The sequence below is a fragment of the Pristiophorus japonicus genome, chromosome 14 (genome assembly GCF_044704955.1).
Source record: "Pristiophorus japonicus isolate sPriJap1 chromosome 14, sPriJap1.hap1, whole genome shotgun sequence".
Taxonomy (NCBI): Eukaryota; Metazoa; Chordata; class Chondrichthyes; family Pristiophoridae; genus Pristiophorus; species Pristiophorus japonicus.
The window spans coordinates 57,390,854-57,414,536 of record NC_091990.1 but is presented as its reverse complement, the minus strand read 5'-3'; the positions used below and the strand labels follow the sequence as shown (position 1 = coordinate 57,414,536).

The 23,683-nt window shown below is 50.1% G+C and overlaps 1 protein-coding gene and 1 long non-coding RNA gene across 4 annotated transcripts in view; one reads left to right on the top strand and one right to left on the bottom strand.

The window, feature by feature from the left end:
• map7d1a (MAP7 domain containing 1a) overlaps positions 1 to 23,683 on the top strand; it is a 202,510-nt gene that overhangs the window by 169,201 nt on the left and 9,626 nt on the right. For all 3 annotated transcript variants that reach the window (XM_070899240.1, XM_070899239.1, XM_070899241.1), the window contains 3 exons: positions 5,788 to 5,838; positions 12,717 to 12,780; positions 16,537 to 16,669. In XM_070899240.1, coding sequence (XP_070755341.1) covers positions 5,788 to 5,838; positions 12,717 to 12,780; positions 16,537 to 16,669 — 248 coding nt within the window. The remainder of the gene's footprint in view (positions 1 to 5,787; positions 5,839 to 12,716; positions 12,781 to 16,536; positions 16,670 to 23,683) is intronic.
• LOC139279919 (uncharacterized) overlaps positions 15,054 to 23,683 on the bottom strand; it is a 74,974-nt gene continuing 66,344 nt past the window's right edge. The window contains exon 3 of the long non-coding RNA XR_011596548.1: positions 15,054 to 16,774. This is a non-coding gene — a long non-coding RNA (uncharacterized lncRNA). The remainder of the gene's footprint in view (positions 16,775 to 23,683) is intronic.

The following is a 23,683-nucleotide window of genomic DNA, read 5'->3' as shown; positions in this document are numbered from 1 at the left end:
TTCTAGAGCAATATGTTGAGGAATTAACTAGAGAACAGGCTATTTTAAATCTTGTATTGTGTAATGAGACAGGATTAATTAGTAATCTTATAGTAAAGGATCCTTTGGGGAAGAGTGATCATAATATGATAGAATTTTATGTTAAGTTTGAGAGTGATGTGCTTGAGTCTGAAGCTAGGGTCTTAAATTTAAACAAAACCAATTACAGAGATTTGAGGGGCGAATTAGCTGAGGTAGATTGGGAAAGTAGATTAAAAGATATGACTGTAGATTAGCAATGGCAAACATTTAAAGAAATAATACATAATTCTCAATGAGTATACATTCCCTTGAGGAATAGAAAAGCCACTGGAAAAGTGGTACAACCATGGCGAACTAGAGAAGGTAAGGATTGAAAGAAGATGCTTACAATGTTACCAAAAAGAGCAGGAAGCTGGAAGATTGAGAGGGTTTTAAAAATCAGCAAAGGATGACCAAGAAATTGATGAAGAGGGAGAAAGTAGAATATGAGAGTAAACCAGCAAGAAATATAAAAACAGATTGTAAGAGCCTTTACAAGAGGTACTGGATGCATTGGTTTTGATGTTCTAGAATTCCCTAGATTCTCAAACAGTCCCTGTGGATTGGAAAATAGCAAACATAACTCCGCTGTTCAAGAAAGGATGGAGAGAGAAAACAGGCCAGTTAGCCTGACATAGAAACATAGAAAATAGATGCAGGAATAGGCCATTCGGCCCTTCGAGCCTGCACCACCATTCAATAAGATGATTCACCTAAGTACCCCTTTCCTGCTTTCTCTCCATATCCCTTGATCCATTTAGCCGTAATGGCCATATCTAACTCCCTCTTGAATATATCCAATGAACTGGCATCAACAACTCTCTGCGGTAGGGAATTCCACAGGTTAACAACTCTCTGATTGAAGAAGTTTCTCCTCATCTCAGTCCTAAATGGACTTACCCCTTATTCTTAGACTGTGTTCCCTGGTTCTGGCCTTCCCCAACATCGGGAATATTCTTCCTGCATCTAACCTGTCCAGTCTCGTCGGAATTTTATATGTTTCTATGAGATCCCCTCTCATGCTTCTAAACTCGAGTGAACAAAGGCCCAGTCGATCCAGTCTCTCCTCATATGTCAGTCCAGCCATCCCAGGAATCAGTCTGGTGAACCTTCGCTGCACTCCCTCAATAATAAGAACGTCCTTCCTCAGATTAGGAGACCAAAACTGAACACAGTATTCCAGGTGAGGCCTCACCAAGGCCCGGTACAACTGCAGTAAGACCTCCCTGCTCCTATACTCAAATCCCCTAGCTATGAAGGCCAACATACCATTTGCCTTCTTCACTGCATGCTGTACCTGCATGCCAACTTTCAATGACTGATGACACCCAGGTCTCGTTGCACCTCCCCTTTTCCTAATCTGCCGCCATTCAGGTAATATTCTGCCTTCGTGTTTTTGCCCCCAAAGTGGATAACCTCACATTTTCCCACATTATACTGCATCTGCCATGCCTTTGCCCACTCACCTAACCTATCCAAATCAACCCTGCAGCCTTTTAGCGTTCTCCTTGCAGCTCACACCGTCACCCAGTTTAGTGTCCTCTGCAAACTTGGAAATATTACACTCAATTCCTTCATTTAAATCATTAATGTATATTGTAAATAGCTGGGGTCCCAGCACTGAGCCCTGCGGCACTCCACTAGTCACTGCCTGCCATTCTGAAAAGGAACCATTTATCCCGACTCTCTGCTTCCTGTCTGCCAACCAGTTCTCTATCCACGTCAGTACATTACCCCCAATACCATGTGCTTTAATTTTGCACACCAATCTCTTGCGTGGGACCTTGTCAAAAGCCTTTTGAAAGTCCAAATACACCACATCCACTGGTTCTCCCTTGTCCACTTTACTAGATACATCCTCAAAAAATTCCAGAAGATATGTCAAGCATGATTTCCCCTTCATAAATCCATGCTGACTTGGACCGATCCTCTCACTACTTTCCAAACGCGCTGTTATTTCATCTTTAATAATTGATTCCAATATTTTCCCCACTACTGATGTCGGGCTAACCGGTCAAATTTACCCGTTTTCTCTTTCCCTCCCTTTTTAAAAAGTGGTGTTACATTAGCTACCCTCCAGTCCATAGGAACTGATCCAGAGTCGATAGACTGTTGAAAAATGATCACCAATGTATCCACTATTTCTAGGGCCACTTCCTTAAGTATTCTGGGATGCAGACTATCAGGCCCCGGGGATTTATCTGCCTTCAAACCCATCAATTTCCCTAACACAATTTCCCGCCTAATAAGGATATCCTTCAGTTCCTCCTTCTCACTAGACCCTCTGTCCTCTAGTACTTCCGGAATTTTATTTGTGTCTTCCTTCCGTGAAGACAGAACCAAAGTATTTGTTCAACTGTCTGCCATTTCTTTGTTCCCCATTATAAATTCATCTGAATCTGACTGCAAAGGTCCTGCGTTTGTCTTCACTAATCTTTTTCTCTTCACATATCTATAGAAGCTTTTGCAGTCAGTTTTTATAATCCCAGCAAGCTTCTTCTTGTACTCTATTTTCCCCCTCTTAATTAAACCCTTTGTCCTCCTCTGCTGAATTCTAAATTTCTCCCAGTCCTCAGGTTTGCTGCTTTTTCTAGCCAATTTATATGCCTCTTCCTTGGATTTAACACTATTTTTAAGTTCACTTGTTAGCCACGGTTGAGCCACCTTCCCTGTTTTATTTTTATTCCAGACAGGGATGTACAATTGCTGAAGTTCATCCATGTGATCTTTAAATGTTTGCCATTGCCTATCCACCGTCAATCCTCTAAGTATCATTTGCCAGTCTATTCTAGCCAATTCACGTCTCATACCATTGAAGTTACCTTTCCTCAAGTTCAGGACCCTAGTCTCTGAATTAACTGTGTCACTCTCAATCTTAATAAGGAATTCTACCATATTGTGGTCACTCTTCCCCAAGGGGCCTCGCACAACAAGATTGCTAATTAGTCCTTTCTCATTACCCCACATCACCTAGTCTAGAATGCCCAGCCCTCTCGACATATTGGTGCAGAAAACCATCCCCAATACACTCCAGGAAATCCTCCTCCATCGTATTGCTACCAGTTTGGTTAGCCCAATCTATATGTAGATTAAAGTCGCCCATGATAACTGCTGTACTTTTATTGCATGCATCCCTAATTTCTTGTTTGATGCTGTCCCCAACTCCACTACTACTGTTTGGTGGTCTGTACACAACTCCCACTAGCGTTTTCTGCCCTTTGGTATTCCGTAGCTCCACCCATACAGATTCCACATCATCCAAGCTAATGTCCTTCCTTACTATTGCGTTAATCTCCTTTTTAACCAGCAACGCTACCCCACCTCCTTTTCCTTTCTGTCTATCCTTCCTGAATGTTGAATACCCCTGGATGCTGAGTTCCCAGCCTTGGTCACCCTGGAGCCATGTCTCCGTGATGCCAATTATATCATATTCATTAATTGCTGCCTGTGCAGTTAATTTGTCCACCTTATTATGAATACTCCTCGCATTGAGGCACAGAGCCTTCAGGCTTGTCTTTTTAATACACTTTGCCCTTTTAGAATTTTGCTGTAATGTGGCCCTTTTTGATTTTTGCCTTGGGTTTCTCTGCCCTCCACTTTTACTTTTCTTCTTTCTATCTTTTGCTTCTGCCCCTATTTTACTTCCCTCTGTCTCCCTGCATAGGTTCCCATCCCCCTGCCATATTAGTTTAACTCCTCCCCAACAGCACTAGCAAACACTCCCCCTCGGACATTGGTTCCGGGCCTGCCCAGGTGCAGACCGTCCAATTTGTACTAGTCCCACCTCCCCCAGAACCGGTTCCAATGACCCAGGAATTTGAATCCCTGCTTTCTGCACCACTCTTCAAGCCACGTATTCATCTGAGCTATCCTGCGATTCCTACTCTGACTAGCATGTGGCACTGGTAGCAATCCTGAGATTACTACCTTTGAGGTCCTTTTTTTTAATTTAACTCCTAGCTCCCTAAATTCAGCTTGTAGGACCTCATCTCATTTTTTAACTATATCGTTGGTACCTATATGCACCACGACAACTGGCTGTTCGCTATCCCTTTTCAAAATGTCCTGCACCCGCTCCGAGATATCCTTGACCCTTGCACCAGGGAGGCAATATGCCATCCTGGAGTCTCAATTGCGGCCGCAGAAACGTCTTATCTATTCCCCTTACAATAGTACTAGGGAAAATGCTAGAATCTATTATTAAGGACGTGGTAACAGAGCACTTGGAAAATAATAACAGGATTCGGCAAAGTCAACATTGTTTTATGAAAGGGTATTCGTGTTTGACAAATGTATTCAAGTTTTTTTGAGGATGTAACTTGCAGGATAAATAAAGGAAAACCAGTGGATATATTATTTTGGATCTTCAGAAGGCATTCGATAAGGTGCCACATGAGGTTGTTGCACAAGATTAGGACTCATGGGATTGGGGGTAATATATTAGCATGGATTGAGGATTGGTTAACGGACAGAACACAGAGAGCAGGAATAAACGGGTAATTTTCGGGATGGCAGGGTATAACTAGTGGGGTGCTGCACTGATCGGTGCTGGGGCCTCAGCTATTTACAATCTATATGAATGACTTCGATGAGGAAACTGAGTGTAATGTATCCAGGTTTGCTAACGATACAAAGCTAAGTGCGAAAGTAAGCTTTGAGGAGGATACAAAGGGACTGCAAAGGGATACAGACCGTATTGGGCAAGGAGTTGGCAGATGGAGTATAATTATGAGGAAGTGTGAAATTATCCACTTTGGGAGGAAGAATGAAAATGCAGAATATTTTTAAAAGAGTGATGGTAAATGTTGGTATTTAGAGAGATTTGGGAGTTCTCGTGCATGAAACACAGAAAGCTAGTATACAGATACAGCAAGCAATTAAGAAGGCAAATGGTATGTTAGCCTTTATTGCAAGGGGGTTGGAAAATAAGAGGAAGGAAGTCTTGCTGCAATTATATAGGGTTTTAGTGAGACCACACCTGGAGTACTGTGTACAGTTTTGGTCTCTTTACCTAAGGAAGGATATACTTGCCTTGGAGGAAGTGCAACAAAGGTTCACTAGATTGATTCCTGGGCTGTAAGGGTTGTCCTATGAGGAGAGATTGAGTAGGTTGGGCCTGGAAGAATGAGTGATGATCTCATGGAAACATATAAAATTCTTGACAGAGTAGATGCTTGAAGGCTGTTTCCTCTGGCTGGAGAATCTCGAACTAGAGGTCAGAGTCTCATGATAAGGAGTTGGTCATTTAGGACTAAGATGAGGAGAACTTTCTTCACTCAGAGGGTTGTGAATCTTTGGAATTCTCTGCCCCAGAGGGCTGTGGATGCTGAGTCCTTGAGTATATTCAAGGCTGAGATCGATAGATTTTGAGACTCTAGGGAAATCAAGGGATATGGAGATCGGGCAAGAATGTGGAGTTAAGATCAATGATCAGCCATGATCTTATTGAATGGCAGAGCAGGCACGAGGGGCCGCAGGGCCTACTCCTGCTCCCATTTCTTACGTCTCCTTAACTCCTGAGGCTGTATTTGAATCCAGGCCAGATTGATGGGATCACTCATGAATGAGTTGAAAGGACTGTGATGGGATATTATCAAGAGGCTGGATCCTGCGCAAATCACCCGGATGAAACTGTTGGGCTCCATTTAGGCCAGTAGGATAGATGGAATGGAAACTATTTAATCTTATTGAGCCGTTGTAACATTTTATCTCCTTTTATCTTTGCAGCGGCTGGAACAGATTATGAAAAGGACTCGGAGATCGGATTGTCTGGATAAGGTACATCTCACTCTAGTCCTTTTACACACGTCACTCATGAGCTTATTACCAGTAAATTAATGTTGCATGTGTGTTTGTAATCCTTTGAGTGTGTGGGCAAATGTATCTATCCTGACACAGCTGGCCTGGGATGGGGGTTTTGATTGGTTGGCTAACGTGCCTCTTAGGTTAGTTCCCAACCAATGAAATCCCCTATTTGCCATGAAGTCGGTCCTGACTCCTAAGGTGGAGAGTGAGAGCAGAGGGGTGTGAGAATTACTGGGACACAATGGGGAAACCACCAGACTTTACAGGTAAAGTTCATAAAAGAGGACGGGAGGGGGAAAAGAAAGGGCAGATGGAGTTTAATGTGGCAAAGTGAGGCCATCCAATTTGGATGTAAGAAAAATAGGTCAGAGTGTTTTCTAAATGGCGAGAAGCTAGGAACTGTGGAGGAGCGGAGAGATTTAGGGGTCCTAATACAGAAATCACTAAAAGCTTAGTGGACATGTACAGAAGGTAATTACAAAGGCTAATGGAATGCTAGCCTTTATCTCAAGCGGGCTGGGATACAAAGGGTTGGAGGTTATGTTACACTTGCACAAAGCTCTGGTTAGACCCCATCTGGAGTACTGTGTTCAGTTCTGGGCACTGCATCTCAGGAAGGATATATTAGCCTTGAGGCGGTGCAGTGCAGATTCTCCAGAATGATACCAGTTCTAAAAAGTTTAATTATGAGGACAAGTTGCATAGATTAGGCTTGTATTGCCTTGAATATAGAAGATTAAGGGGTGATTGATTGGAGATGCTAAAGATGATCAAACAAGTTGATAGGGTAGATAGACTATTTCTGGAACTCTCTCCCCGCCTCAAAATGCAGTTGAGGCTGGGGGCCAATTGAAAATGTGAAAACTGAGATTGATTGATTTTCCTTAGCCAAGGGTATTATGGTTACAGAACCAAGGCAGTTGGATGGATTTAAGATACAGATCATCCATAAGCTAAGTGAATGGCGGATAAAAGGTGGAGGGGCTGAATGGCCTACACATGTTCCTACAGTGAAATTTTGAACTCCGCTTTGGGCCAAGGTACTGCAGGTGTCACCCTTGGCTCAAGGATAGCACTATCGCCTCTGAGTCAGAAGTTCGTGGGCTCAAGCCCATGGGATTACCAGTGTAATAATGGGGGAAACACTGGGAGTGTCAGTGTAATAATGGGGGAGACACTGGGAGTGTCAAAATAATAATGGGGAAACACTGGGAGTGTCAGTGTAATAATGGAGGAAACACTGGGAGTGTTGGTGTGATAATGGGGGAAACACTAGGAGTGTCAGTGTAATAATGGGGGAAACACTGGGAGTGTCAGTGTAGTAATGGGGGACACACTGGGAGTGTCAGTGTAATAATGGGGGAAACACTAGGAGTGTCAGTGTAATAATGGAGGACACACTGGGAGTGTTGGTGTAATAATGCGGGAAACATTGGTAGTGTTGGTGTAATAATAGGGGAAACACTGGGAGTGTTGGTGTAATAATGGGGGAAACACTGGGAGTGTTGGTGTAATAATGGGTGACACACTGGGAGTGTCAGTGTAATAATGGGGGACACATTGGGAGTGTTGGTGTAATAATGGGGGAAACACTGGGAATGTTGGTGTAATAATGGGGGAAACACTGAGAGTGTTGGTGTAATAATGGGGGACACACTGGGAGTGTCAGTGTAATAATGGGGGAAACATAGAAACATAGAAAATAGGTGCATGAGTAGGCCATTCGGCCCTTAGAGCCTGCACCGCCATTCAATGAGTTCATGGCTGAACATGCAACTTCAGTACCCCATTCCTGATTTCTCGCCATACCCCTTGATCCCCCTAGTAGTAAGGACTACATCTAACTCCTTTTTCAATATATTTAGTGAATTGGCCTCAACAACTTTCTGTGGTAGAGAATTCCACAGGTTCCTCACTCTCTGGGTGAAGAAGTTTCTCCTCATCTCGGTCCTAAATGGCTTACCCCTTATCCTTAAGACTGTGACCCCTGGTTCTGGACTTCCTCAACATTGGGAACATTCTTCCTGCATCTAACCTGTCTAAACCCGTCAGAATTTTAAACGTTTCTATGAGATCCCCTCTCATTCTTCTGAACTACAGTGAATACAAGCCCAGTTGATCCAGTCTTTCTTGATATGTCAGTCCCGCCATCCCGGGAATCAGTCTGGTGAACCTTCGCTGCACTCCCTCAATAGCAAGAATGTCCTTCCTCAAGTTAGGAGATCAAAACTGTACACAATACTCCAGGTGTGGCCTCACCAAGGCCCTGTACAACTGTAGCAACACCTCCCTGCCCCTGTACTCAAATCCCCTCGCTATGAAGGCCAACATGCCATTTGCTTTCTTAACCGCCTGCTGTACCTGCATGCCAACCTTGAATGACTGATGTACCATGACACCCAGGTCTCGTTGCACCTCCCCTTTTCCTAATCTGTCACTGGGAGTGTCGGTGTAATAATGGGGGACACACTGGGAGTGTCAGTGTAATAATGGGGGAAACACTGGGGGTGTCAGTGTAATAATGGGGGACACACTGGGAGTGTCGGTGTAATAATGGGGGAGACACTGGGAGTGTCAGTGTAATAATGCGGGAAACACTGGGAGTGTCCGTGTAATAATGGTGGACACACTGGGAGTGTCAGTGTAATAATGGGGGAAACACTGGGAGTGTCAGTGTAATAATGGGGGACACAGTGGGAGTGTTGGTATAATAATGGGGGAAACACTGGGAGTGTCAGTGTAGTAATGGGGGACACACTGGGAGTGTCAGTGTAATAATGGGGGAAACACTGGGAGTGTCAGTGTAATAATGGGGGAAACACTGGGAGTGTCAGTGTAATAATGGGGGACACACTGGGAGTGTCAGTGTAATAATGGGGGAAACACTGGGAGTGTCAGTGTAATAATGGGGGAAACACTGGGAGTGTCGGTGTAATAATGGGGGAAACACTGGGAGTGTCAGTGTAGTAATGGGGGGACACTGGGAGTGTTGGTGTAATAATGGGGGACACACTGGGAGTGTTGGTGTAATAATGGGGGACACACTGGGAGTGTCTGTAATAATGGGGGAAACAAACTTTTGCTGAAATTTTATTACCTCAACTGAAGGATTGGTGTCACTTTTTTGCGCAATGGGTTGGTCTGATTGGTCTGTATGTGGTGGGCAGTGATGGTCAGTCCTGTCTTAATCATGATTGGTTTGTGTTGCTGGGTCCTGGTTAGCCGATGTTACCTCGTAGCCAGACGTTGATTGGTGCTCTCTTGGAGTTGGTTGGTCGATGGAACTCGACTTTGATAGGTATCTCTTCTCTGTCTGGAGTGGGTTGGCAGAGGTGTGTAACCATATGCCGATGGGTATTTCTGTAATAGCTTTGTCTGTTCCTTGGTAGAACTAGCTGCGGGTTACTGACACTGATTTCCTCGCTGGTGTTTGGCGGAGTCAGTTGCCGACAGCTAACGATGCTTTCCTCGCTGCTGTTTGGCGAAGCCACTTGCCGATGGCTATCGATGCTTTCCTCGCTGCTGTTTGGTGAAGCCAGTTGCCGACGGCTAACGATGTTTTCCTCGCTGCTGTTTGGTGAAGCCACTTGCCGATGGCTATCGATGCTTTCCTCGCTGCTATTTGGTGAAGCCACTTGTCGATGGCTATCGATGCTTTCCTTGCTGCTGTTTGGTGAAGCCAGTTGCCGAAGGCTATCGATGCTTTCTTCGCTGCTGTTTGGTGAAGCCACCTGCCGATGGCTATCGATGCTTTCCTTGCTGCTGTTTGGTGAAGCCAGTTGCCGAAGGCTATCGATGCTTTCCTCGATGCTGTTTGGTGGAGCCAGTTGCCGACGGCTATCGATGCTTTCCTCAACTCTGTTTGGTGAAGCCTGTTGCCAAAGGCTATCAATGCTCTCCTCGACTCTGTTTGGTGGAGCCAGCTGCCGACGGCCATCGATGCTTTCCTCGACTCCGTTTGGTGGAGCCAGTTGCCGAAGGCTATCGATGCTTTCCTTGATGCTGTTTGATGGAGCCAGTTGCCGACGGCTGTCAATGCTTTCCTCGCTGCTGTTTGGTGAAGTCAGTTGCCGAAGGCTATCGATGCTTTCCTCGACTCTGTTTGGTGAAGCCAGTTGCCAAAGGCTATCAATGCTCTCCTCGACTCTGTTTGGTGGAGCCAATTGCCGACGGCTATCAATGCTCTCCTCGACTCTGTTTGGTGAAGCCAATTGCCGAAGGCTATCGATGCTTTCCTCGCTGCTGTTTGGTGGAGCCAGTTGCCGACGGCTATTTATGCTTTCCTCACTAGTGTTTGGTGGAGCCAATTGCCGACGGTTCTCAATGCTTTCCTCGATGCTGTTTGGTGAAGCCAGTTGCCGACGGCTATTTATGCTTTCCTCGCTGCTGTTTGGTGGAGCCAGTTGCTGACGGCTATCGATGCTTTCCTCGATGCTATTTGGTGGAGCCAGTTGCCGACGGCTATTTATGCTTTCCTTGCTGCTGTTTGGTGGAGCCAGTTGCTGACGGCTATCGATGCTTTCCTCGATGCTGTTTGGTGGAGCCAGTTGCTGACGGCTATTTATGCTTTCCTCACTGCTGTTTGGTGAAGCCAGTTGCCGACGGCTATTGATGCTTTCCTCGCTGCTGTTTGGTGAAGCCAGTTGCCGACGGCTGTCGATGCTTTCCTCACTGCTGTTTGGTGAAGCCAGTTGCCGACGGCTATTGATGCTTTCCTCACTGCTGTTTGGTGAAGCCAGTTGCCGACGGCTATTTATGCTTTCCTCGCTGCTGTTTGGTGAAGCCAGTTGCCGATGGTTATCGAAGCTTTCCTTGATGCTGTTTGGTGAAACCAGTTGCCGACGGCTATCGATGCTTTCCTCACTAGTGTTTGGTAAAGCCAGTTGCCAACGGTTATCGATGCTTTCCTCACTGCTGTTTGGTGAAACCAGTTGCCGACGGCTAACGATGCTTTCCTCGCTGCTGTTTGGTGAAGCCAGTTGCCGATGGTTATCGATGCTTTCCTCGCTGCTGTTTGGTGAAGCCAGTTGCCGACGGCTACCGATGCTTTCCTCGCTGCTGTTTGATGAAGCCAGTTGCCGACGGTTATCGATGCTTTCCTCGCTGCTGTGTGATGAAGCCAGTTGCCGACGGATTTCGATGCTTTCCTCGCTGCTGTGTGATGAAGCCAGTTGCCGACGGTTATCGATGCTTTCCTCGCTGCTGTGTGATGAAGCCAGTTGCCGACGGTTATCGATGCTTTCCTCGCTGCTGTGTGATGAAGCCAGTTGCCGACGGTTATCAATGCTTTCCTTGCTGCTGTTTGGTGAAGCCAGTTGCCGACGGTTATCAATGCTTTCCTCACTGCTGTTTGGTGAAGCCAGTTGCCGACGGTTATCAATGCTTTCCTCGCTGCTGTGTGATGAAGCCAGTTGCCGACGGTTATCAATGCTTTCCTTGCTGCTGTTTGATGAAGCCAGTTGCCAACCCCAGCCTCTGCTCTCCTCACGGGTGATCGGTGTGGCCAGTTGCTGACAACTGGCATAGAAGTCTCGCCGGAGACTGATTGGTGGAGTCAGTTGCTGCCGGCTATCACTGCTGTCCATCTCGTGTCTGACTGGTGGAGCCAGTTGCCGAAGGCTTTCATTGAGCCATTTCTTGCGGCTGACTGGTGGAGCCAGATGCCGAAGGCTTTCAGTGATCCATTTCTTCCAGCTGATTGGTGGAGCCAGTTGCCGAAGGCTTTCAGTGATCCATTTCTTGCGGCTGATTGGTGGAGCCAGTTTCTGACTGCTCCCACTACTCGCTCGGCGGCGGCTGATTGGTGGAGTCAGTTTCTGACTGCTCCCGCTGCTCGCTCGGCGGCTGATTGGTGGAGTCAGTTTCTGACTGCTCCCACTACTCGCTCGGCGGCGGGTGATTGGTGGAGTCAGTTTCTGACTGCTCCCGCTGCTCGCTCGGCGGCTGATTGGTGGAGTCAGTTTCTGACTGCTCCCACTGCTCGCTCGGCGGCGGCTGATTGGTGGAGTCAGTTTCTGACTGCTCCCACTGCTCGCTCGGCGACGGCTGATTGGTGGAGTCAGTTTCTGACTGCTCCCGCTGCTCGCTCGGCGTCTGATTGGTGGAGTCAGTTTCTGACTGCTCCCACTGCTCGCTCGGCGGCTGATTGGTGGAGTCAGTTTCTGACTGCTCCCACTGCTCGCTCGGCGGCGGCTGATTGGTGGAGTCAGTTGCTGACGGCTATCACTGCTGTCCATCTCGTGTCTGACTGGTGGAGCCAGTTGCCAAAGGCTTTCAGTTAGCCATTTCTTGCGGCTGACTGGTGGAGCCAAATGCTGAAGGCTTTCAGTGATCCATTTCTTCCAGCTGATTGGTGGAGCCAGTTGCCGAAGGCTTTCAGTGATCCATTTCTTGCGGCTAATTGGTGGAGCCAGTTTCTGACTGCTCCCGCTGCTCGCTCGGCGGGTGATTGGTGGAGCCAGTTTCTGACTGCTCCCACTGCTCGCTCGGCGGCGGTTGATTGGTGGAGTCAGTTTCTGACTGCTCCCACTGCTCGCTCGGCGGCGGTTGATTGGTGGAGTCAGTTTCTGACTGCTCCCGCTGCTCGCTCGGCGGCGGTTGATTGGTGGAGTCAGTTTCTGACTGCTCCCACTGCTCGCTCGGCGGCGGTTGATTGGTGGAGTCAGTTTCTGACTGCTCCTGCTCCTCGCTCGGCGGCGGGTGATTGGTGGAGTCAGTTTCTGACTGCTCCCACTGCTCGCTCGGCGGCGGCTGATTGGTGGAGACATTTGCCGATGGCGATGGAGTTTGTATTGCTCTGTTTGACCCGACACAAATTGACGTATTTTCTTGTTCATTTTTTTCCCCTGCAGAATGACAAAAAATCAACTACTGATGGAGAGCCAGATGGCAAAGAGACGAAGGCAGAGGCACCTGGTAAGATGGGGAGGAGGGGCAGTGAAATTGAGAGTAACTGGGGTGGGGAATTGTAAGTAAGACAGCAGGGAAGATGGGGAGGAGAGTTGGGGGATCACGGGTAGGGGAGTTGGAAATACTATGCACTAAGTAAACAGTTTATAAACCTGAAGGACAAGCAGTTTCCTCAGCAATAAGCTTGTCGGGCAGTTGGATTGTTTAAGGGTCGTTTGCTGCTTTTTATTACTAGTCCCCATAGCTGTTCACTGCTGCTGCTGCATTGTGTAACTGGGCTCAAAGGAGAGGGCAGGACTTTCTGCTCAAAATATTCCTCACTGCCTGTCCAAAGATATATACAATATTCACACTCCAGCTCAGTCCTCTATAATCTTACCGTCTAGCTCAGTGGCAGTACTGGAGGTCCTCACACCGCACCTCTTACTTCCAGCAGTATGGCCCTCCTGCTCCAGGCGGAAAGGACTTCACATCCGAAACATTGGTCAGTAGAAACAGCTAGCGGGATAAAAGAGATAGCACTCTCTCGTGCTCAGGCTCCCTCATGCACTCTCTCTCTATATCTCTCTCTCTCTCTCTCACGTGCACCCTCTCCCACTCTCACCCGCCCTTTCTCTCTATCTCTCGCTCACACGTTTGCACCCTTTCTCCCTACCTCTATCTCTTACTCGTGTTTGCACCTTCCCATTGTCTTGTGCTCTCCCGCTCTTTCTGCCTCCATCTTTACACGCTGCTGTTCTCTCACGCTGTTTCACTCTCTCGCGTACTCTTTCTTTTTCGCAATCTCTTTTCCCCCTCGTGTCCTCTCTCTCTCTTAAGCTTGTGCTCTCTTTCTCTCGACTTCTCTTTTGCACGCTCTCCCTTGCGCACCCCTCTGCTCCCATTCCCTGTTGTACGCGTGCGCGCTCTCTCCGTCGTGCGCTCTAGCTGCACGCGCTCTGTCTCGTGTGCTCTATCTGAAGCTCGTGCCCTCTTGCCCCGATCTCTGTTCCCCACACGCACTCTCTTTGTCTTTCCCCGTGTGATCTCTCTTCCCGTGCATGCTCCCTCCCTCCGTCCACACGTTCCGTGTCTCGCTCTTTGACATGTTGCATCATCACACCACTGTAGCACGTGGAGTCTTTCTTGATCAGTCTTTTATAATGTGTTGTGTAGAAATTACACACAGAAGGAGTGCATGTTGGTGCTTGTCCTCCACAGGAGCCGTATCCCAAGCACCCATCCTGCTCCCGTATCCCAGTATCCCCCTTTTCCTTTAACCACCGATCTAACCCGTTCTTAAATGTTGACATGATCTCTGCTCCAATCACCAATTCATTCCCTCTGTTAAAATGTCTCCTGCTCCCCGCCCTAAATCTCTTAACTTTAACCTGGTGTCGATTTTCCCTCATTCTAGCACCTCCTCAGTCACCAGAAACAGTCTGTTTCTATCCATTCTGTACCATCCATTTGGAATTTTTAGCGCCTCTGTCAAATCACCCCGTAATCTCCGCTGTTCTAATGAAACAACCTCAATTTTTCTGGTCTCCCTTTCTAGCTCTCTTTCCTCATGCCATCCAGTATCCGTATACACTGCACCCTCCCTATTGCCTCAGCATGTGTGGAGCCTGAACTGTACACACTACTCCAACCGTGGTCTTACTGGGGTGATTGGCTATTTTCAGCTTCATAACTCATCCTCTCACCAATCAGGAAGCAAACAAATATAGGAAGTTAATCAGAAAGAGTAAAATTACAAGCACTACTTGGAGACATAAGCTGGCTTTATAGCTTGTTCATTCATTAATCATGATAAGGATCAGCAGCATGGGTTTAGAAGGGAAAGTCCTGCCTGGATAATTTATTTTGACTCCTCTTGCAATTCCCATTGTTCAGTTTATTTGAAGCCTCAGAAAGCTTTTGATAAAGTTCCACATGAAAGACTTCTAATTAAATTTAAATCCATGGGAATACAGGATAGAACATGGGACTGCATTATAAAGTTCAAAAATTAGAAAGCAAGGGATACTCAGGAGAGGGGTAGTGTAGACGGTACGGGGGTGGGTTTTAGTGCCATATACTGGGGAGGGGGTTACAGTCAGACTAGGTGAGAAGTTGTGTCAGACATGGAGAGGCTGCAGTATCAGATGGGTAAGGGGTTTGGTGAAGTTCTGCAGAAATCAATACATGAACCACCATTATTTTTCTAACTGAAAATGTAAATGATCTGGATGCTGGAAAGCAATCACAAGTTTGCTAAATTTGCTAATATTAAAATTGAAAGATCAAAAAGGCGGGCAAGTGCAGTTAATGTCTGACAGAATGAGCTGGGCACACAAGTGGCAAACTGAAATTCATCCTGATATGTATGCATAATGGTACCTTAGGCCTAATTTGTCCAGCCTAAGTATACTGAGAATGGGATGGAAATAGCCCAGAGAGATTTGGAAAAGGATGATAATGGACTGCTCACTCTCCATCGAGAGATGGTGTGCAGAACCACGTTAAAAAAAAGATTGAGATCCCAGCTTTGCCTGACTGGGCGGTGGTAACTTCCAAAAGGGAATTGGATAAATACTTGATAGGAGAAATTTTCAGGGCTGTGGGCAAAGAGCAGGGGAATGGGATGAATTGGATAGGTCTTTCAAATTCAAAGAGCCGGCACATGATGGGCCAAATGGCCACCTTCTGTGCTGTACCATTCTATGCTCAGTATAGTACAAGACTCTAGAGGCTATGGCTAGATCAATACTTGTTCAATTCTCATTAATGTGCTACAACTCGGAACAGATACACATTGGAGAGGATGCACATCAAAAGACCAGTGTCTTTTGGAGTATTGTATATGAGTAATTTGAGACATGACGTGTGGTGAGTGTAACATGTTTGGGAGGGACAACTGACTTTGGACCTGTGGTTCCCAAAGCTCTCCACCACTGAGATTTTCCTCACCTCGTTCCTGGGTCTGTTGTAGACTCACTGATAGAGACTCATCGCTGTGATTGGTCAACAATTCCACTATCATCGTATCCTGTAATTACCAGGCTGGAAGAAGGCGGACTCGAGGGACCTTGGTCTTTTCTCATTGAGCATTTCCTATGTTCCTAAGTACAAAGGGGTTGAGATACTAGGAAAGATGGGAGGAGACCAAGCTCTACAGTCTGGAGAGAAGGTCAAAGGGCATCTCAGCAATGCATTGAGCATATTAAATTATACAGATCTGGAATATTACTTCAAGTTAAACCAGAAAAGTAGGCTCAGAGGACATAAATTAATGACTGAAAGATAAATTTAAAAGCTCTCGGGAGGAATTTGTTAGCTTGGAGAGATAAATGTTTGGAGTAATTTGTCAGATGGACAATTGGAGGAGAAATACATTAGGAGATGTTGAAGATGGATGCTGGCCTGTCGAAGTTAGGGCAATGGGAGAGGAGCCGAATAACCCAAATACTCTTTACTTGTCCTTGACTGTTGTTATTTTGCGTGCCCAATTCCATGCGAATGTAACAGAATACATCAGGAACAGAAGCTGCTTCGATCTGGATTTGGCAGTGTCACTTTGAAGAAAGTTTGGCCCAATTTGAGTACAGACCCCACAAGCCCCTCTATAGATGGGCCCATTAGGGGAGGAGAGAGGCTTCGGTTGAGTTTTAACACTTCTCCTTGATAATAAAGTGCAGATACTGCTACATACCCATTCACGTATTCCCTGCGCTGCTTGCATTACGCGCATGCGTCCGCGATTAATGTGCATTTTTGAAAAGGTTCTTGTGGTTTTTGCAGAAGTCGGCCTCGATTGTGTGAAAACTGATGCCACTGAAGATCAGCAGGGGACACCAGTTGATAAGGAAGTTGCCGAGTCCTCGGTCAGTGCCACGGACTGCCCCTCAGAGGATCGTCCACTCCAAGAGTTGGGGTAAGTCCCAGAACAAAGGCATCATTTCCATTGGTGCATTTACATGGCAGAAGGAGAGATGGAGGCAGAGCACCGTCACAATGTACCAGACTTCATTCAACACACCTGTTCAACATTAAAGAGAAGTTTTGTGATTAGAAGGCCTTGTTAAAAAAAAATCAGAAAGAATTATCCTTCCCCACCCCGACCCACCTGTGATTCTGCTTGGGACAAGATGAGAAGGTCCGTCAATCCTATCTCTACCTTCCACAGGTCACGTATCAACTACCCTATCATGGATAGTTCTACCCTACCAATTTAACCTGACTGAAAGTTCTCCCTGTTTGCTGATTGATCCACGGATTGTGTTTGCTTACCTCGTCCTGGCGATCACAGTCTGTCAGTCAATTGAACACAGGACCTGAGCGGCGAGATCGGGGCGAAGGAGTGGCGAAAGACTGTAGAGGGAAGTGACCGGGGCCCAGGAGCGACGTGAGTTCGGGGCCCAGAAGAGGCGAAGGCCCAGGGGCAGCACGGGCCAGTCCACACTGCGATATATGTACACCCTAGGCCTGTGCAGCATAGCAGGTCTCCAGTCGTCTTGGTTAATCCTTGCTACTGGACCAAGACCTAGCTCTGTCAAGCCCGTGTGGTGGCTGGTGTGCAACGGCCACCACACGTTTAAAAAAATCCACGTACAGGCATCTTCCACCCTTCAAGATTTTGTTCGGACCTGGAATTTTAGGTCCATCACTGAAACACCCGTGAACTTTTTGACGTAGAAGCAAGTCATCCTCGGTTCGAGGGACTGCCTATGATGATGGTGATGGGACCTGAGACCAGAAGGTTTGGAGTGCAAGTTCTTGGTAACCTGTAGCTGCTCAGCAATGGAAATGTGGTTCAGTAATTGGGAGCTCCCTCTTGCCTATACATACTCTGAATCCTTTACCCCGAACTTTTCAATCCCATTTGTAACCAGATTTTCATTTAGGAGCTGCTAATTGACCCTACAATCCCTGCTTTGCCCAGTATCTTACACACAGAGAATTATATACAAAGGGCCGCATTTTCGGTTGTCTAACGTCTCATTTAGTGGCCAGAGGGAGCGTTAATGGGAGCGTAAGAGGTTACCAACCGGGAGTGCAGCATTTAGTGCCCCGACCGAAAATTCATTAGAGGCTCACCGGGGGTGCAAACCGTTAGTGTCTGGCTGCTGATGATCAGTGTGATCCTGACGTATTCCTGGTGCAGCGCCCACCCTTTCACGCCGGTCGGTAAATTCGGTGCGTGCGCCTCATTGAGCACCCGCCAATAACACCGTCTGGAAAATCAGTCGGTGCAGGCTTGCAGAGTCGTTAACTTAAAGGGAAGTGGCTACGTAAAGAGAAGTGCTTCCTTCGGAGGTCATGGTCAGTGCAACGTTTAGACATCGAGTTTGCAGCAGCAGACAGAAATAAGAGTTCAGCTTGAGAAAAAGTGATGTTGAAAATTTTAACGGGTGCATTACTATGCCGCGACTTTAAGACTTGGCTTTTCCCGGGATCTGAAGCGGAGTTCGGCGCATGCGCAATGGCTCAGCTAAATTTAATGCTGGCATTTTCGTTAGTGTCCCCCCCAGCTCTGGTATGCAAGGGCTGATTTAGTGCCCCTGTCAGCTCTTCGACCGATTCTGACCAATTTCTGGGCGGAAGGCGCAAACTTTTTCAAGGTGCTAAAATTACCGCTCAGCCTGGATTACCGCCCCAAATGAGACGCGACCGAATTTCACCCCCATAGAATTTACAGCACAGAAACAGGCCATTTGGCCCGACAGGACGATGCCGGTGTTTATGCTCCACACGAGCCTTTTCCCACCCCACTTCATCTCACCCCGTCAATATTCTGTTTCTTTCTCCCTCGAGTACTTACCCAACTTCCCCTTTAATGCATCTGTATTATTTGCCTCAGCCGCTCTGTGGTAGCAAGTTCCACGTTCTTACCACTCTCTGGATAAAGATATTTTTCCTGAATTCCCTATTTGATTTATTAGTGACTATCCTATATTGACGGCCCCTAGTTCTATTCTCCCCCACAAATCTTCTCTATGTCTACCCTCAAACCCCTTCATAAAGACCTCTATCAGGTCACCCCTCAGCCTTCTCTTTTCTACAAGGGAAAAGAGCCCCAGCCAGTTCAATCTCTCCTGATAAGTATATCCTCTGGTATCATCCGTGTAAATCTTTTTTGCACTTTCTCCAGTGCTTCCATATCCTTGTATTGTGGAGACCAGAAATGTTCGTAGTACTCCATGTGTGATCTAACCAAGGTTCTGTACAAGTTTAACATAACTTTCCAATTCTCTCCCTTAGTGATTTGTGTACCTGTCCCCCCGATCCCTCTGTTCTACCAGCCCACTTACACTCTTGTGTTCCAAGGAGTAGGTGGCCTCCTTATTCTTCCTATAAAATGCAGCACCTCACACTTACCAATATTAAAATTCATTTCCCATTTACACGCCCGTTCCGCAAGTTTCTTACCGCCTTCATCTATTTTGTGGTAGTCTTCCTCAGGTGGCTGATTCGCTATCACTCGTTTTACACGGTCGTTCCAGGTCAGAATTACCCCAGTGTATTCCCATTGTAGTGAGCGGGGTGCGAAGGCAGGAGAATGTGTCCCCGGGTATAATTCAGGCTTCCTAACCATCGAGGATCCCAGAGGACACTGGATACCTCCCCTCACACCCCCCTCCCCCACCTACCCCCTCACCGCCCAGCGCTTGTTCTTGACCCCCTAGCCTCAATATTGACATCACCCCTGAACATCTGGGGGCCGAAATTGCCCCCCTTCTTAGGGGCAGTAAGGCCTTTTCCGACCGGGGGCAGGCGGATGGTTCGACTAATGAGAAATTGCCCCCGAGCTGAGGGTAGAGGAAACGGGTTTCCGGCCCGCCCCGTAGGCCGTGCGACGACCCCTTACCGCCCGGCGACGACCCCTTTTCGCCCCGCGAGGGAAATTGTCCCACTAGAGCGGAGCGGCTGCCAGTCGGTGGCCCCGACAGCTTCGCGTGGCGGGAAGCTGCCAGTGACTGGGCAATGCTGGCAATACCGCCCACCTTCCGCCCCGCTCCTGACCCATTCCCACCCCGCTCCTGACCCACTCACGCCCCGGTCCTGACTCACTCCCATTCGTGACCCGCTCCTGACCCACTCATGCCCCACTCCTGACCCACTCATGCCCCACTCCTGACCCACTCATGCCCCACTCCTGACCCACTCCCGCCCCGCTCCTGACCCACTCCCGCCCCGCTCCTGACCCACTCCCGCCCCGCTCCTGACCCACTCATGCCCCGCTCCTGACCCATTCCCGCCCCGTTCGTGACCCGCTCCTGACCCACTCCCGACCCACTCCCGCCCCGCTCCTGACCCACTCATGCCCCACTCCTGACCCACTCATGCCCCACTCCTGACCCACTCATGCCCCACTCCTGACCCACTCCCGCCCCGCTCCTGACCCACTCCCGCCCCGCTCCTGACCCACTCCCGCCCCACTCCTGACCCACTCATGCCCCACTCCTGACCCACTCCCGTCCCGCTCCTGACCCACTCCCGCCCTGCTCCGCTCCCGCTCCTGACCCACTCCCGTCCCGCTCCTGACCCACTCCCGCTCCTGACCCACTCCCGCTCCCGCTCCTGACCCACTCCCGACCCGCTCCTGACCCACTCCCGTCCTGCTCCGCTCCTGCTCCTGACCCACTCCCGCCCTGCTCCGCTCCCGCTCCTGACCCACTCCCGCTCCTGACCCGCTCCTGACCCACTCCCGCTCTGCTCCGCTCCCGCTCCTGACCCACTCCCGCTCCCGCTCCTGACCCAGTCCTGACCCGCTCCTGACCCACTCCCGCCCTGCTCCGCTCCCGCTCCTGACCCACTCCCGCTCCCGCTTCTGACCCACTCCTGACCCGCTCCTGACCCACTCCCGCTCCTGACCCACTCCTGACCCGCTCCTGACCCACTCCTGACTCGCTCCCACCGCGCTCCTGACCCGCTCCGACCCACTCCCATCCCGCTCCTGACCCGCTCCTGACCCGCTCCTGACTCGCTCCCACCGCGCTCCGACCCACTCCCGTCCCGCTCCTGACCCGCTCCTGACTCACTCCCACCCTGCTCCTGACCCACTCCCGCCCTACTCCTGACTTACTCCCACCCCACTCCCGCCCCCGCTCCTGACCCACTTCTACCCCACAGCTGCCCGAAACATCACTCCGACGAAATCACGCACCAAAAGAGGGCAAAATCCCTCTGTTCTCCACCCCGAGGATTTGGCAGAGAATAATCGTTTAATTCAAATTATCTGCCCGTTTGGGGCGCAGGGCAATTTTCCCCCCTCTAACTATAATTTTAAGGTTAAGCCCCCTTTATCCCCCACCAAAGGAAATAGTTTCTCTTTATGTATCCTATCAAATCCTTTAATCACTTTAAGCACCTCAATTAGATCATGTTTAAATCTTCTATACATAGAATCATAGGCCCCAAGTTTCCACATGATTTGCTCCTGATTTTTTGGAGCAACTGGTGTAGAACGGAGTATCTTAGAAATCAGAATTCTCCACATTTAGTTTTCTACAGTTCTAGTCAGGTAGAACAGTTTTACTTTGGAACAGAATTTTTTTTTCAAAAGGGGGCGTGTCCAGCCACTGACGCCTGATTTCAAAGTTTCCACAGTGAAAACGTACTCCAAACTAACTTAGAATGGAGTAAGGGAAGATTTTTGTACGCTTGAAAAAACCTTGTCTACACATTAAAAAATCAGGCGCAGGTTACAAATTATGCGTCGGGAACGAGGGGGGGAGTGGGGGGAAGGGAAGTCATTAAATTCTACAATAAATCCTTAGTTATACTTATACAAATATTATACAAATAAATCCAACCTGAATAAAAATTTATAAGCAAAGAAAAGATTAAATAAGCCATGTTCCTACCTGTGTGAAAGTGCTTCAGGCAGGCCTTTCAGACAGCGGTTTGCTGTCGGGACCGAAGGCTGAACGGGCCAGGCCCGAGACTTTGGGCAGAGCCCGTCCCCAGCATCAGATTTACAGGTAGGTGGCGTTGGGTCGGGTCGGGTTGGGAGGTTCGGTTTGGGTCGGCGGGGGGGGGAGGGGGGGAGAGGGAGGGAGGGAGGGGGAGAGGGAGGGGGGGGGAGAGGGAAGTAGGGAGAGAGAGGGAGGGAGGGGGAGGGAGGTCAGGTCGGGGAGGGGGAGGTCAGGTCGGATCCAGTCCGGGGGCGGGGGCGGGAGTCGGGTCGGGTCGAGTCCAGTCGGGGGGCAGCGGGAGCGGCAGTCGGGCCAGGTCCAGTCGGGGGGCAGCGGGAGCGGCAGTCGGGCCAGGTCCAGTCGGGGGGAAACGGGAGCGGCAGTCGGGTCGGGTCCAGTCGGGGGGAAACGGGAGCGGCAGTCGGGTCGGGTCCAGTCGGGGGGGAACGGGAGCGGCAGTCGGGCCAGGTCCAGTCGGGGGGAAACGGGAGCGGCAGTCGGGTCGGGTCCAGTCGGGGGGGAACGGGAGCGGCAGTCGGGTCGGGTCGGGTCCAGTCGGGGGGGAACGAGAGCGGCAGTCGGGTCGGGTCAGGTCCAGTCGGGGGGAGTGGGAGCGGCAGTCGGGGGGGAGCGGCAGTCAGGTCGGGTCCAGTCGGGGGGGAGTGGAAGCGGGAGCGGCAGTCAGGTCGGGTCCAGTCGGGGGGGAGCGGGAGCGGGACCGGCAGTCGGGTCGGGTCGGGTCCAGTCGGGGGGGAGCGGGAGCGGGACCGGCAGTCGGGTCGGGTCCAGTCGGGGGGGAGCGGGAGCGGCAGTCAGGTCGGGTCCAGTCGGGGGGGAGCAGGACCGGCAGTCGGGTCGGGTCGGGTCCAGTCGGGGGGGAGCAGGACCGGCAGTCGGGTCGGGTCGGGTCCAGTCGGGGGGGAGCGGGAGCGGGAGCGGCAGTCAGGTCGGGTCCAGTCGGGGGGGAGCGGGAGCAGGAGCGGCAGTCGGGTCGGGTCGGGTCCAGTCGGGGGGGAGCGGGAGCAGGAGCGGCAGTCGGGTCGGGTCGGGTCCAGTCGGGGGGGAGCGGGAGCGGGACCGGCAGTCGGGTCGGGTCGGGTCCAGTCGGGGGGGAGCGGGAGCGGGACCGGCAGTCGGGTCGGGTCGGGTCCAGTCGGGGGGGAGCGGGAGCGGCAGTCAGGTCGGGTCCAGTCGGGGGGGAGCAGGACCGGCAGTCGGGTCGGGTCAGGTCCAGTCGGGGGGGAGCGGGAGCGGGAGCGGCAGTCAGGTCGGGTCCAGTCGGGGGGGAGCGGGAGCGGGAGCGGCAGTCAGGTCGGGTCCAGTCGGGGGGGAGCGGGAGCAGGAGCGGCAGTCGGGTCGGGTGCAGTCGGGGGGGAGCAGGAGCGGGAGTCGGGTCCGGTCCGGTCCGGGGGTGGGGGGGGGAGCAGGAGCGGGATTCAGGAGGAAGCAGGAGCTGGCCGTGGGAGGAACCTTATTCACACAGCCCCAGTGAGGCCATTCGGCCAGGGCTAGGGGCTGCGTGCTTCGGGCCCCTCCCACATAGTTCTGGGTGCCTGGAGCTACTGCACTTGCGTGCCCACTGTAGCGCGCATGTGCAGAGGTCCCGGCACTGTTTTCAGCGCAGGGACCTGGCTCCGCCCCCTACAGCTCCTGCTGCGCTGCGCCGAGGGCCAGAGGACCTGCAGAGAGGTGGAGAAAAGCGCGTTTTTTTTTCGGCGCGAAAAACGGGCGCCCAGCTCGGAGGGGCGCCTGTTTTGCGGCGTGTGGAAACTTGGGGCCACAGAGTGGTTATCCCACTTTCCAGCTCTAGGTCCGTAACCCTGCAGGTTACAGCACTTCAGGTGCACATCCAGGTACTTTTTAAATGTGGTGAGGGTTTCTGCCTCTACCACCCTTTCAGGCAGTGAGTTCCAGACCCCCACCACCCTCTGGGTGAAAACATTTCCCCTCAAATCCCCTCTAAACCTTCGACCAATTACTTTAAATTTATGCCCCCTGGTTGTTGACCCCTCTGCTAAGGGAAATAGGCC